The sequence below is a fragment of the Lolium rigidum genome, chromosome 7 (genome assembly GCF_022539505.1).
Source record: "Lolium rigidum isolate FL_2022 chromosome 7, APGP_CSIRO_Lrig_0.1, whole genome shotgun sequence".
NCBI lineage: Eukaryota > Viridiplantae > Streptophyta > Magnoliopsida > Poales > Poaceae > Lolium > Lolium rigidum.
Window position 1 is genome coordinate 313,024,930 of NC_061514.1, and position 16,331 is coordinate 313,041,260.

The 16,331-nt window shown below is 44.1% G+C and overlaps 1 protein-coding gene across 1 annotated transcript; it reads left to right on the forward strand.

Annotated features, from left to right (window-relative positions):
- The first annotated feature begins 327 nt into the window (after positions 1–327).
- On the forward strand, positions 328–735 carry LOC124673171 (ethylene-responsive transcription factor ERF096-like). The gene has a single exon (XM_047209296.1). The coding sequence runs from the start codon at positions 328–330 to the stop codon at positions 733–735; it is 408 nt and encodes a 135-aa protein (XP_047065252.1).
- Positions 736–16,331: the final 15,596 nt, after the last annotated feature.

A 16,331-nucleotide genomic window follows, 5' to 3' on the forward strand; every position in this document is an offset into this window, starting at 1 on the left:
ATATTATATGTACGTAAGCATGTATGCATGCATACATACACCTGAGGTGAGGTTGGCAGACGTAGAACGGACGTATGCGTTTACGCTAGCTAGCTCGAGGATGGATGGATGGATTCCGTTGGCCGAGTGGTCGGATTCGGCACGTGCCGGGCCCACCCCAATATTGACATATCCCTTTCCCACCCTTTTTAAACCCTCTTCCCCGCCTCCACATTCTCCATCCAGAGTTCCAAACGCAGCTCATTAGGTTTTCATAACTTCACTTGATCATACTCACCTCCAGCAGCTTCACTAGCTACTTCCGGTTAGCCACCCGACTGAGATACCATGGAGGGTGGAGAAGGTTCCGGCGGCGGCGATCAGACCAAGTACCGCGGCGTGCGTCGTCGGCCCTGGGGCAAGTTCGCGGCCGAGATCCGCGACTCGAGCCGCCACGGCGTCCGCGTCTGGCTCGGCACCTTCGACACTGCAGAGGAGGCCGCCGCGGCCTACGACCGCTCCGCCTACTCCATGCGCGGCAGCAACGCCGTCCTCAACTTCCCTGACCAGGCGCACGTCTACGAGGCCGAGATCAGGCGCGGCGGTTCTTCGGGAGGTGGCGGTGCCGGTGCAGGTTCGTCTTCGTCGACGGCGAGGCAGGGACAAAACAGGCAGGTGATCGAGTTCGAGTACTTGGACGACGACGTGCTGCAGGGGATGCTCCACGACCACGACAAATCCAGCAAGAACAAGTAGAGATCCTTCCGACCGAGTATCCAACTTAATTATTACATGCATTGGGAATGCAGTCGCGCGTAAGTATGCATTCCATGCTAGGTATACGTGTGCCGTATAGATGTGTGTACGAGAAGTGTATTGTATGTTTGCTCCGTAGGCGCGCGCTCATCTAATGATCGACCGAGTCGACCATGGATTTCGTGGCGCATTCTGAGGATTTCATCGATCGATCTGTACCCCAGTATGTATGATCGATTTGCACTCAATAATCCAATATATAGCCTATTGATTGGATTCCAAGCTCAATCCAAAATTCCAAATGGCTTACATTATTGTGGCATAATCTGGAGATGAACTTTATAATCGATCGAACCGACTCTCTCCTCGCGATTCATTGTTAGTTTGGACGTTCAGTCACTAGACGAGCTGGCACTCTCTAACTAGCTAGTCACATACACATACTGAAATGACCGTTGTTAGGATGGAGCCTGCCTGGAAGCTTCATATTCATGAGAAATGCTGTGCACATACGTACGGCTGCTAGGCTAGCAGAGAGATCGAATCAATATTTGGATCGCCGCCGCCGGCCGGCCCCGGCCGGTCGATCTCGTGGCGCGCAATGCAAGCTACAACACTCGAGACTGCACTCACGGCTGCGATGCAAGAAGCTTCTCGGAATCTGCCTGCATTCCCTCCATCATCACCAATTAACCATACAGCTCTCGTAGATCGATTGGGTAGTTGTGCGCCCAAATGCAGGGGCTTTTGCTCTCAAAAGGAGCTTCTTATTTGACTTAGAATTAACTTCGTTCTTAGTTAGATGGTATCGTCATATTGCAACTGATGATTAGCACGAATCACGAAGTTAATCTAATGGTTCGGATAATTTTTGTTAGTTGCATTCTTACTTGCAACTGAAAAAACTCAGTTGCAACTAAAAAAAATCCAGTTGCAACCCAACTTAGAGCATGTCTAACAGACCCCTTAAAACACCCAAACCCGTATAATAACCGCCAAAATACGGGTTTGAGCTCTACCCGGCCATCTAGCAGACCCCGTAAAAACACCCCCCGCTTCGATTTTTACTGGTTTCGATTGCGGGGCGGGTCTTCGCCCCCTACTTGTACGGGGTGGGAGGCCAAATACAGGGCCAACCCCCCACTCGTGGCGGGCTGAAATTTCAGAAAATAATTGCTTTCGTGATTCGCCTCGCCGAAATCCGGCTAAATTCCGGCGAGCTGCAGCCGGGGAGGGGCTGGGCGAGCGCCGCCGGGGCCGGCGCGAGCATGGCCGGAGCGGGGCGGGGATGGCCGGAGCGAGCACGGCCGCAGCGCGGTCGGGAGCGGGGCGGGCGGCGCGGGGCGGCGCGAGAGGGCGGGGCGAGGGCGGCGGGGCGAGGCGAGGGCGGCCGGGGCGGCGCGGCCGGGGCCGGGGCGGGGCGAGGCGAGGGCGGCCGGGGGCGGCACGAGCGGGGCGGGGCGAGGGCGGCCGAGGGCGGCGCGGCCGGGGCCGGGGCGAGGCGAGGGCAGCCGGTGGCGGCGCGGTCGGGGCCGGGGCGGGGAGCACGGTGGCTAGGCTAGCAGTTGGCTAGAGGAGAAAGATGAAAGGGGAGATTTTTTTTCAATTTGGCATATTCTGGAATATTCCATTTTACAGGGTGAGTTTACAGGTTCTGCTAGCTCGTCCGAGTTTTCGGCCGACGAAAAGTGAATACAAGGCCCTCTACTCGCGTTTTAAGGGGCGAAAATATACGAAACCTGTTAGACATGCTCTTATAACTCATATGCATGAATTACGATGCAATTAAAATATGTAGGACTTAATTGAGCACGGACTTAGTTCTCACCTAACTAATTACTAGCAAATCCCTTTTATTTGTGATTAGGCATTACAACCGGCCCATAAGCCCTATTAATTTCACCCTGTAATTAAGCACCAACAAAGTGCACGTGCTGATTGCCAACAAGGGGCGATTCATAAGATGCCCCATTGTGAGAAGTTGCACTCATTTTTTTTCAAATATATGGCAGCACAATATCGGTCTGAGTTAATTGTCATGTTATTTAGGCTCATTTTTGAATTATAGATCTTGACGAAAAATACTCCCTCCAGCTCATAAAAATTGTTTGAGATTTATCAAAATCTAGATGTATCTACACACGTACTATTTAGTATGTAGATACATTTAGGCTTTTTTTTAACAAATCTTAGACGATTTTCATGAAACTGATGGAATATATAGTTTTGGAGGGCCAATCGAGCCTAGCTTGGTTTCCACGATGGCATTCCCATGGCCTAGCCCACCCATGTCTAAGGCTTGCTTCCGTGGTGTGTACTCATATTCAGGTGCACTCAGAAAATCGCCTGATTTATAACATGCTAAAAATACAAAACAAACGAAAATTAATGCATAATACTACAGACATATATTATTCTTTAAATTTTATTTTTTCTACAATCAATGCAATTTGATACTGAGAACAAAGTGTGCACGATTATACTTTGATCGTTGGTTTATTTGTTTAACCTACATGGCATGAAATGCATATTTAACCATGAGAAAACCGATAAAAACAATACCAGAGACGTTGGGAAAAATGTTGATAGATACCTCGAAGACTCCAGAACATGCTGTTTGTCACCTAGATTAATAATAGGCAAACATGAACTCTAAAGATCATATCCCTACTTACTTACACATAAACCGAAGATAGATGACCATACATTGTACAAACATTTATGAACATATTTATCACTAGACCTTCAAACTCTTCATGAAGGTATTTAATAACATTTGAATGGGCTATAAGATACACATACACATTGCCATTCATCTATGTGAAAAAATAGGGATATGCATAGAAATTTATGCTTTTTTATTATTTCCATACATCTAGAGATGCTCGAGTCAATGGCAGATTTGTCTCGAATACAATGAATCAAAATGAAGCTATTTACGCGTTTGTGTTGCAAAATAATGGAATTATATATTGCAATGATGGACAAAAACTGTATTATCTTTATGATATGTATACAATTATGTTAAGTGTAACAGGAAACTATACTAGTAGCTAAGAATGTGTTTACATAATTGCAGAGCACTTCCTTGGCACTTCCTTGGCATGTTGCAAAAATATTCATCACCCATGATATTTATTTGTACGTTGCAAAATCAAGACACATAGAGATAATCATAACAGAAATCAGGCACAAAGTTGTACGAGGAGATCAAAGTCCATTGAGGCATGGAAATATTTTACCTTGTAGTTGTGGTGTTCTTGCTCCACACCCTTTATCAATTACCTGATACTTGTAGGTGCTATGCTATCGGTGAGGGATTAAGAGACCTGAAGAAGAACATGTCTAGTACATTCATGTCCAGACTGTTTGGAGGTTGTTGCATCAACCTAATGTGTAGCTTAGTTTGTGATATGACGTATAAGAAAACTTCATCAGTAAGAAGCATATGAGTGATTACAAGGCCTTCCAATCATGAAAATATTTTATAACTAAGTTTCATATATTAATGAGAAATTTTGTGCATCTATGTACGGCTTGTATGCTAGCTGAGAGATCGAATCAATATTTTGATCGCCACCGCCGGCCCCGGCCAAACTGGTGCCGCTCAATGAAAGCTACAATACCCGAGAATGAATTCAGCCTTGTGATGCAAGAAGCTTCTCGAAATATTCATGTGCATTACCTCGATCACCACCAATTAACAAGCACACATGTATAACTCGATCTCGTAGATCGATTAATAATTGTACCCCACCCAAGTGTTCATTATGGCAGCCTGGCAGGGACTTATGCAGAAGCCTCAAAGAAGGTATCATGTTTGTGATTAGGCATTTCAACCGGCTCGGTTCCATCCTCTAATTAAGCACCAGCAAACTTCACCTACTGATTGCCAAAAAGCTCGATTGCACTCTTTTTTCTCAAGAAAATGGCAGCACAAATATCGATCTGAATTAATTGTCGTGTTATTTAGGATCATTTTTGAATTACAGATGTTATTAATTAGAGTAATCTTGAGTATAGCTCAACTTCAATCAGGAAAGTTCCAAGTTGTGTTGGTCGTGTAGCCAAGTCATAGTAAGTTCACTAGTAGTTTCCAAGTTGGTATGTTTGTGAATCTGCTAGTAGAGTTCAAGTAGTACTAGCTTGGCTCTGGTGGTTAGGTCCCTTGTGGTGGAACCAGCCCACCCAGGTTCAAGTCCTAGACTTGGCATGGGTGTTTGCATTTACCTGGATTATTCCAGGATTTAACCGGCGCTATGCTTTCAGTGGTAGGTGACGTGCCCGTCAACAGCGAGGCGCCAGTGGTGACTTCGTCAACCTCAAGATATGCCGGCTCAGTCCCTCGAAGGTGCTCATAGGGGTAGGGTGTGCGTGCGTGCGTTCATAGGGGTGTTTGTACGTGCGTGTTTGTGAGCGTCTGCGTTGTACTGTGTTCTCAAAAAAAGAATGGAGGTCATGTAGGTTGAGTAGAATTTGGCCAGGTTTGCAAATCGTATTAAGAAGTACCAGTCCGGTTTTGTATCAGATGCTAGTTTCAAATCAGACGTGAGGTCTACGTGTACGAGTAGGTTTCGTTGTTCTCTAGTCGGCTGCTGGTGCATATATATGCACACATCTTATCAGAAGATTGTACTAAGGAAACAGAAAAGAAATGAAGATATAAAATATAGAGGGTGCGATACGCATCCTTGACGATAAATTTTGTGTTCCCGTGTGTTCGTCTATGTTGATGTGATTGATCCTTGGACGAATCCGAGCAGATGTTGACCATTATATCTTCATGTAGTTTCGTAGGGGATAGGCAGCCTCAGATTCTACCCCCCCCCCCGCCGCCCTAGCCGCCGCCTCCTCCTCTCCCGCCCCCTCCCGGGCGGCGGCGGAGGATCTACCCGCCCCGCTCCGAGCAGCCGCCCCCGGACCACCGCACCTCAGCCGCTGCTGCCGGCCTCGGCCCCGGCCCCGGCCCTGGCCTTGGCCCCGGCTCTAGCCCCGGCCCGGCCACAGCCCCGGCCTCGGCCACGGTGGCGGTTGCGGCGCCCCTTCCGTCGAACGACGAGGGGGAGGAGAGGGTTTCTACGGTGGCGTTCCATGGGAGGTGATGAAGCGCCGGTGGAGAAAGCCGGGCGGCACGGCGACTTGACCGGGGCCTGATGCTCTCCGTCGGTAGCCATGGAGGATTCGGTGGAGCGGTGGCGGCCTCCGCCCCCGGTGACGGTTCAGCGGTGGTACGCATGATCCGCGCCGCCGTCTTCTTTCCTGGTGATCCGGCAGGAGGGACTGGCAGCATGGGGCTGCTGGTCTTGCTTTGTTTTTGGTGGCGGTCCTCGGGTTTCTCGCAAGCGAAGATGAAGATCTACCGGAGGTTAGTTTGCTTTGATCTTGCTGGAGAGATGAGTTCCGGAAAGCTCCGCTGGCGAATGGAACAGTGAATATTTTGCCTGCAGTTTGCTGGATCGGGTGGTATTCGGTCGCGCGCACCCATGTTTTTATTCCGACCGTTTGGTTATGGAGGGAGCGCCGTGAAGCTATATTCTGTGTTGACAGTAGGTGAATTTTTGGTCCATGGTGAAGTCAGAAGAAGGAATATCATGAAGGTCGGATTGGTGGACTAGCGAAAGGAGGTTCGAGTCAACGAGATGCTGAGGGATCTGCTTGGCGTTCCGGGCTTGCAGCATGTTGGAACTAATCTTGTTATTAGTATTAAGTTTAGATGATTAGTTAAGAGTCATGCATGTAGTACTAGCCGCAGTAGTATACGCATGTAGAATCGTGTTCATGTGTGTACGTGCAAGCTAGCATATTGTTAGTTAGTTGGACTAGTTAGCTGCGTGCGTGTGTTGGGTATGTGAGAGAGAGATACAAGAGAGATCAGAGAGATGAGAGGGAGCTGCGAGGTGCAGCTCCCACATTTGGTATCAGAGCCTCGTTCGTCGAGGTCGGGGTCTTCATCATCGTCGAGCTGCGTCGCGAGCGATGGAGGAAGGTGTGCTGCTCGGTAAGTTGCGCCACCGGCGGCAAGGAGGTGATGGCCATGGCGTGGAGGCCATTGCCATGAGGAGTTCATCGTCCATGTCCGAGTCGTCGACAAGATGCGTCATCGCCGACAACATGGAGGAGAGACACCGGCAAGTTGCGGCACCAGTGGAGAACATGGAGGCGAGTCACCGGCGAGTTGCGGCACCGGCGGCGAACATGCGGCAGCGAGCACGTCATGGCGGCGGCGCGCTCATGGTGAAGGCGTAGGAGGTGCGGCTCTCATCGAGGCCAGCGGCGACGGCGGCAATCGGGGTGACAAGTTGGCAATGGCGGCCATCTGCGTGTTGCACCGATGACGTCGACGGCCATGGGCTTAAGAGAGAAATAAGATAACAAGATTAGGGAGGTGATTGTTGGAACTAATCTTGTTATTAGTATTAAGTTTAGATGATTAGTTAAGAGTCATGCATGTAGTACTAGCCGCAGTAGTATACGCATGTAGAATTGTGCTCATGTGTGTACGTGCAAGCTAGCATATTGTTAGTTAGTTGGACTAGTTAGCTGCGTGCGTGTGTTGGGTATGTGTGAGAGAGATACAAGAGAGATCAGAGAGATGAGAGGGAGCTGCGAGGTGCAGCTCCCACACAGCAGTGATATGCATGTGGGGGTGGCAGCACAGGGGAAGTTCAGAGTCTTACCTCTCAGGGTGAAAATCCAAGGTCTGGCCTTAACTTGTTGTTCCTGGCAATGTTTTTGTTGGAGGCATTGTTTTGAGAGTGGGGACTATCTTCAGGGTGAAATCCTAAGACCTTTGGTCGGGCGACGATGGCGCTAGTGCACTGTTTCCTTCTTGGAGGCGTTGCTTTTGGAGAGTCTGTACTTCATGTGTTGTCACGGTGGTGGTTGTATTGCTGTTGCTAGGTCTAGAAGGCTGTAGCGGGAGTTTTATTTCTTAGTTTTCTTTACTCTTTTTTGGATGTGTGCATCCGTACTGCCATTAGGGTGGGGCGTTGTTGCAGAGGTTGGGTGTAATTGGTATCTTTTGATATTAATATATTCCCTTTATCGAAAAATGTAGTTTCGTAGGATCAATCCGGCCTAGCTTGTTTGATAAATTGGAGCTTGATGCTACTCAGGACTTCAAAAAAGATCTCCTTCTCTTCTTTGGTAAGAGTGTAGCTGGCAGAACCTTAATACTTCTCTGAATTCAGGTTGTTTCCTTCGTGGATACTTTGTTGGTCCTTCCGTGCATCTGATGACCCACAAGTATAGGGAATCGCAACAGTCTTCGCGGGAAGTAAAACCCAATTTATTGATTCGACACAAGGGGAGACAAAGAATACTTGAAAGCCTTAACAGCGGAGTTGTCAATTCAGCTGCACCTGGAAACAGACTTGCTCGCAAGAGTTTATCAGTAGTAACAGTTTATAGCAGTAGCAGTAGTGAAATAACAGCAGCAGTGTGACAGAGACAGCAGTAGTGATTATAGTAAACGTCAGGATTAAAATACTGTAGGCACAGGGATGGATGACGGACGTTGCAGGGATGAGAGAAACTCATGTAACAATCAAAGCAGGGCATTTGCAGATAATAATAAAACGGTGTCCAGGTACAAAGCAATCCATAGGCATGTGTTCCGTATATAGTCGTACGTGCTCGCAATGAGAAACTTGCACAACATCTTTTGTCCTACCAGCCGGTGGCAGCCGGGCCTCTAGGGAATCTACTGGATATTAAGGTAATCCTTTTAATAGAGTACTGGAGCAAAGCATTAACACTCCGTGAACACATGTGATCCTCACATCACCGCCTTCCCCTCCGGTTGTCCTGATTTCTGTCACTTCGGGGCCTCGGGTTCCGGACAGCGACATGTGTATACAACTTGCAGGTAAGATCATAAAACAATGCATATCATGATGAAATAATAACATGTTCAGATCTGAGATCATGGCACTCGGGCCCTAGTGACAAGCATTAAGCATAACAAGTTGCAACAATATCATCAAAGTACCAATTATGGACACTAGGCACTATGCCCTAACAATCTTATGCTATTACATGACCAATCTCATCCAATCCCTACCATCCCCTTCAGCCTACAGCGGGGGAATTACTCACACATGGATGGGGGAAGCATTGCTGGTCGATGGAGAGGCGTCGGTGGTGATGATGGCGATGATCTCCTCCAATTCCCCGTCCCGGCGGAGTGCCAGAACGGAGTTTCTGGTCCCCGAGACGGAGTTTCACGATGTGGCGGCGTTCTGGAGGGTTTCTGGCGACTTCGACTTCATGTCTCGCGTTTTTAGATCGAAACCTTTAAGTAGTCCAGAGGAGGGCGTCGGTGGCCAGCCGAGGGGGCCACACAGTAGGACGGCGCGCCCCCCTCCTGGGCCGCGCCGGCCTAGTGTGTGGGGCCCACGGGCCTCCACCTGGCCTGCCCTTCTGGCTCCGTAAGTCTTCTGGTAAAATAGGCCCTTTGGTATAAATTCTGAGGATTTTCCCGAAAGTTGAATTTCTGCACAAAAACAAGACACCAGAGCAATTCTGCTGAAAACAACGTTAGTCCGTGTTAGTTGTATCCAAAATACACAAATTAGAGGCTAAACAATAGCAAAAGTGTTCGGGAAAGTAGATACGTTTTGGACGTATCAACTCCCCCAAGCTTAGCTTATTGCTTGTCCTCAAGCAATTCAGTTAACAACTGAGTGCGATAAAAGAACTTTCACGAACACATTTGCTCATATGATGTAAATATTCTCATGATATGGCTAACACTTAGGCAGTTCATAATAAGATACATGCAAATAAGATCATCCAATAGCTATGTCAATCATGAAAAGGTTCCAACAGATTAATAATAAGCATCATGAATCATGTCTATCAGCAGGATTGCAATATTCATAAAAGAGTATGATAAAGTGGTATCTCGCTGGCCCGTATTTGATCAGCAAAACATAAATGCCCAGGCACCTCTGAAGTTCATAGAAAGACTAGAAATAGAGATTGTCAAAGATAAAAGCATCAAAGTTATACCACAATCAATCATATTTTGAGACAAGCATATTATACTAAGAATGACAGTTGTGCTCTCAAGAAAGTGCTCAAAGAAAGGATGGTGACACAACATGAAAGTAAAAGATTGACCCTTCGCAGAGGGAAGCAGGGATTAACATGCGCTAGAGCTTTTCATTTTTTAAACAGGAGTAAAATTATTTTGAGAGGTGTTTGTTGTTGTCAACGAATGGTAATGGGTACACCAACTACCTCGCCAACCAGACTTTCAAGAGCGGCTCCCATGAAGGACGTTATTTCTACCAGCAAGGTAGATCATCCCTCTTCTCTTTTGTTTACACATGTACTTTAGTTTTATTATGGGTGACACTCCCCCCAACCTTTGCTTACACAAGCCATGGTTAACCGAATCCTCGGGTGCCTACCATCAATCTCATACCATGGAGGAGTGTCTATTTGCAAAATTAAGTTGCTTACTGATGAATCAGAGCAAAACATGTGAAAAGAATTATTAATGAAGTTATTAGTTGGGGCTGGGCACCCCGTTGCCAGCTCTTATTATGAAGGTCTGTCAAAAGTAAATGACAAGGTTGAAAGATAAACACCACATACTTCCTCATGAGCTATAAAACATTAACATAAATTGAGAAGCATTTTGAAGGTTTAAAGGTAGCGCATGAGAATTTACTTGGAATGGTTTGAAATGCCATGCATAGGTATTTATGGTGGACACTTTGGAATAACTTGGTTTTCGGGGTTTGGAAGCACGAGCAGCGTTCCCGCTCAATACAAGTGAAGGCTAGCAATAGGCGGGGAGCGACAAATCAAGAGAGCAGATCAACTGTCATAATCATGCTTGCGGCAAAATAAATTAACGGAGGCATAAAGGTGATACAAGAACTCTGAAGCAATGTAAATCATAGAGGCTTAATTGACTTTTGTTCAGTCATATGCATGCGTGAGCATGTGCCAAGTCGATTCAAATGAATTATTCAGAGGAGGATACCACAATGTCATACCTATTTATGAATAAAACAATGCAAGCAAACATCCATGACATGCTACTCATATTAATAAATTGGAGCTAAACATGAGAGATCATGAACTACTAGACTTTCTTAAATGACATATACCTCACATGAACCAACTAAGCATGCTCACATGGATGAGTATATGTACAAAAATGAAAACAAATAGAGTTCATACCAGCCTCTCACCACATTCGAATTGTCGTAGATCGTCATCATTGCCTTTCACTTGTGTAGCTTGAATAATATGAAATGAAAACCACGCTCCAGCCACCGAAGATCATTGAACTCATAATGAACTTTACAAAACCAAAGAAGAACAGCAAATATTTTTGGTATTTTCGAATTGGAAACAAGAACAAAGGAAACAAGCAAACAAAGCAAAATCTTTTTGGATTTTCTTATAGCAAACCAACGATAGCAAATAAAGCAAAATAAATGCAAGAAACCAAAATACAAATGGTGAAGAGAAACAACAGAAATATTTTTGGTCTTTTTGTGTTTTAGGAAAGAAACAAAGCAAAAACAAGAAAATGAAACTAGAAGAGTCACATAAACACAAAGCAGCAGGAATTCGTCAAACTTGACAACAGTACAGTAATCGATTTTTAAGAAACTCTTCCGCTGCTCAAATCGAAAAGTGTTCAACTAATGAAAGTTAGATAACAACCTGGGGAACATGCACAAAAATTGGCTTTGCAAAATAATGTTCTGGCTATTTTTGAGAATTTTTCGGTAACAGTCCAGAATCTGTTTTCAGGCAGCACTTCCCCAAATATCATCTCCCTCTCATTAGAAAACCACTTAAAGAAACTAAACAAGTATATACAAGTATACGGCAACCATAATATGCAAAGAATGAGTGATGCCGGTATACCCCCCCCCAAGCTTAGGCTTTTGGCCTAAGTGGAGTTCAATCTCATGGTGCCCATGAAGTAGCACCTCCGTAGTACGACGAAGATGGATCATATTCCGGGTATGTGTTGGAAGAAGCACCCGGATACGTGACGGTGTAGTCGTAGGAGGGCTCGGCGTCCTCGGAGTCATGCTGCTGGTGGAAGCCTTGTATCTTCATTTTCTCATCCACCTCCTCCTTAGAGCGCGACCATGGTTTCCTGTCAATACTGAACAAATCTGGCTGAGGCAAAGGGATTTCCCTCTCATCCCCGTCAGCAAACAACATTCTATAGACCAAATTATCTGAACTAGAATCAGCTGTAACAAATTGATGGCTCTTCATAGCAGCAATATCAAGCCTTATAGGAGTTAATGACACATCAGTAGAGTCAAGAGGAAGTTCTAGATGTGCTAAAATGCGTGATGCAATAATTCCTCCAAAAATAGGCCCCTTGTTGGACAAACGGCGAGCAATAAGAGAACCAAGATGATAAGGTGTCTCTCCAGTAAGTGCAGCAATTAAGAAAGCAAGATGGTAGCTAGAAATATTGCTAGTGTTCTCCCTACCAAGAATGCTAGTAGCAATGTAATAGGAAAAATACTTAATGGCGGGGAGTTGGTTGTTTCTTATCTTGCCACGCTGAATGGTGCGGCAATCATCATTGGTGATCTCTCGATAGAGCTCCAACAAGGCCCTGGGGTTGTCCTCAATCCTCCTTGCTGTACCTACAGGGGCAATACCCAATGCAACACAAAATTCTTCCAATTTCATAGTAATAGGATTACCATAGATCTTGAATGCAACTGTCGGGCGATAGTGCTTGTTGTCCAACTTGAAGCTCTCAACAAAGATTTTGGTGAGCATGAAGTATTGCTCCCTTTCATCTCCCATATAAGCGGTTAAGCCCGCCTTATCAACGAGGGTCAAGAAATCATCCAGCAACCCTGCATTACTCAAAAAGTCATAACATGGGAAAGATGAAGCGTTAGGGACTCCATTGTCTTCTTCGGGCTCGAAGCTTGGCGCGATGACATCCTCATTATAGGATCGCCTGAATTGGGTGGCGGTCCTAGAGGGCCTTCCCGTGCTTGTCGTCTCTCTCTCAAACACTTCTCCAAAGTTAAAATTATCCATCTTCCTTTTCTGAAATTTTTCAACAAACATTATAAAATTTGATTTGGTGACATATAATTGAGGGAAACTACTATAGGAACTTGCTAGAGTACTAATCATGCATCAAAACTAGTTTCTACAACTTAGAACAAGCATGCAAGCTCACTAAACATGTTACCTACAGCAGCAAAATATTCAAGATATACTCAACCAAACAAAATTCTACTTGGATAATCGGAGGAGTCACATACCGGAGAGCAAATGTGCCAAATTTCAGACAGAAATCTAGGCTGAGCAAAGAGATCGAGAAATCTTGAGCTCTTGAGCAGAAACGCGAGTGAGAGGAAACTGGTGCGAGTTTTTTCGGGAGAGAGAAGAGAGTGGGAGGAAGAGATAAAGAAGTGGGGCAAGGGGGAGCCCACACGCCAGGGTGGCCCCCCCCCCTTCCAGGCCGCGCCGGCCTGTGGGGTGCCACCCTGGGGTGCCCCACTGGTCATCCCCAGGTGCTCCCAGGTGCGTCTTCGAAAAATAGGACCAACGGTATAATTTTTGTGAATTTTTGAAAACTTTGAAAAATGCACATTTCTGGGTATTAAATTTATTATTACTGGGCAGAAAAAGATTTTGAAATTTCTATACAACTAAGGAACTTTGCAAATCAAAAGTGCTACAGCAAGTAGAACAAGTGGAGGAAGAAAGAAATGTTGTTTACCTCCTCTATGCATATAAAAGGTATTTGTTAACAAGGTTGATCAAGTCTTGCCACCAAATAAATTTTACATAGCATAAGAAGAAATAAACCTCAAATCAATCATGTTACCTTGAATTGTATTGATATGGATCCAATCATAAGATTTTGATATCCTTCTTTAGGCTCATATATAGGACAATCAATAGTTCCAACTTTGATAGTTCTCACATTAGAAATGGTATTAACTCCACATACTTTATCAATCCTCTTGGGGAAATAGACGGTATGCTCCTTGTCATCAACATTGAAAGTAACTTTTCCTTTATTGCAATCAATAACAGCCCCTGCGGTGCTAAGAAAAGGTCTCCCAAGAATAATAGACATATTATCATCTTCATGCATTTCCAACACAACAAAATCAGTTAATATCAAGCAATTATTAGTAACTTGAACAGGAACATCCTCACATATACCAACAGGAATAGCAGTAGATTTATCAGCCATTTGCAAAGATATATCAGTCGGTATCAACTTATCTAAATAAAGTATCTTATAAAGAGAAAAAGGCATAACACTAACACCCGCTCCCAAATCACATAGAGCAGTTCTAACATAATTATTCTTAATAGAACAAGGAATAGTCGGTATACCTGGGTCACCCAACTTCTTTGGAACTTTGCCATTGAAAGAGTAATTAGCAAGCATAGTGGAAATCTCCTCATTAGAAATTTTCCTTTTGTTAGAGACAATATCTTTCATATACTTTGAATAAGGAGGCAATTTAATAGCATCAGTCAAAGGGATTTGCAGGAATAAAGGTTTCATCCAATCGCAAAATTTGTTATAGTGTTCTTCTTCCTTTGATTTTAGTTTCTTAGCAGGAAAAGGCATTTTAGGTTCTCTTTCATTACCATGTTTCTTAGCAGTAAAATCTTCTTTAGTATACTTTTTATTTTTAGCATGCTTTTTAGGTTCATCTTCAACTTCTTCTTTATCAGAAGCATCATTCTTATCATTATCCTTATCATGTTCATTACCACTTTCAGTTTCAGCATCAGAAATAGAAATACTATTAGGATCATTAACAGGTTCAGAGGATTCTACAACATTTTTATGTTTCTTCTTCTTTCTTAGAAGGAGCACTAGGTTCAATTCGCTGAGAATCTTGTTCAACTCTTTTGGGATGCCCCTCGGGATATAGAGGATCCTGAGTGGAAACACCGCCTCTAGTTGTTACTTCATAAGCATGTTTCTCTTTAGAACTATTTTTTAACAAGTCATTTTGCACTTTAGTGAGTTGATCAATTTGAGTTTGAACCATATGAAAATGTTTAACAAGCATCTTAACATCATTGGAGGTTCTCTCCACAATATCATGCAAATTACTAATAGCTTGAGAATTTTCCATTAAATGATTCTGTACTCTCATATTAAAATTTTCTTGCTTAACAATATAATTATCAAACTCATCTAAGCATTGAGCAGGAGGTTTCGAATACGGAATATCTTCCCTAGTAAAGCGTTGAAGAGAGTTTACCTCAATCATGGATGAAGGGGGAATTATCTCACATAAATCTTCTATGGGAGGTAAGTTCTTCACATCTTCAGATTTAATACCTTTCTCCTTAAGAGATTTCTTGGCTTCCCTCATATCTTCATCATTTAATTTAATTAAGCCCCTCTTCTTCAATATCGGCGTCGGAGTTGGTTCAGGTGTAGTCCAATCATCATGATTCCGGCCTATTTTAGCCAATAATTCTTCAGCTTCGTCTGGAGTTCTTTTCCTGAAAACACAACCAGCACAACTATCCAAATATGCTCTAGACTCAACGGTTAGTCCACTATAAAATATATCAAGTAAATCGTGCTTTTCTAAATCATGTCCAGGTCAAGCTCTGATAAGAGAGCAAAATCTTGCTCATGCTTCAGGCAATTTCTCTCCATCTTCCTGGTCAAAGCTATAAATTTTCTGTAAAGCAGCATGTTGAGCACTAGCAGGAAAGTATTTCTGAAAGAAAACATTAAGCAAATCACCTGGACTTTTAATAGAACCAGGAGGCAAATTATTATAACAAGTTTTAGCATCATCCTTTAATGAGAAAGGAAAAATTTTAGCAACGAAATAAGTACGCATCTTGACATCATCAGAAAACAAGCTACTCATAGAAGAAAGTTCATTCATATGTTCTACAGCACTTTTTTTTAGTACCACAAAAGGGTGTTTTCTCAACAATAGCTATATGAGATAGATCAAGAGAAAAATCATAATCTTTATCCTTAATGTTTATAGGAGATGTGGCAAATTTAGGATCAGGAGATAGCTTATATCTAACAGTATATTGTGCGAGAAGCTTTTTAATTTTTCTTGCATCAGCAGTAGCATTGCATCTATTAATAAAATCATCATCAAGTTCCACATAATCTTCATCAGGAACATCACTAGAATAATCAACAGACTCAGGTGAATTAACAGGTGTAGCAGCATTAGGAGTTTCAGTATTTTCAATTTGTCTAGACCTAGCAATTGTAGCATCTAGAAAAGATCCCAATGAACCACTATCATCAAGCACAGCAGAAACATTATCAATATTATGAGAGTTTTCAGATTCAGCAGAAGTGCCAGCAAGTGAAGCTTGCGGCGATGAAACAAGTTGACTTATCACAGATGGTGAATCAAGAGCAGCAGAGGTACTCAGAGTTGTACCTTTTCTTGTAGTGGATGGTAATATGGCGACTTTAGGATCGCGAGATTTACCCATGATGGAGAATTTGCAGCGAACAATATCAATCCAAGTGAACTTCCAAATAAAGCTATGCTCCCCGACAACGGCGCCAGAAAATAGTCTTGATGACCCACAAGTATAGGGGATCGCAA

Excerpts from the sequence above, each read along its gene's own strand:
- LOC124673171 (XM_047209296.1), top strand. The coding sequence starts at position 328 with ATGGAGGGTGGAGAAGGTTCCGGCGGCGGCGATCAGACCAAGTACCGC.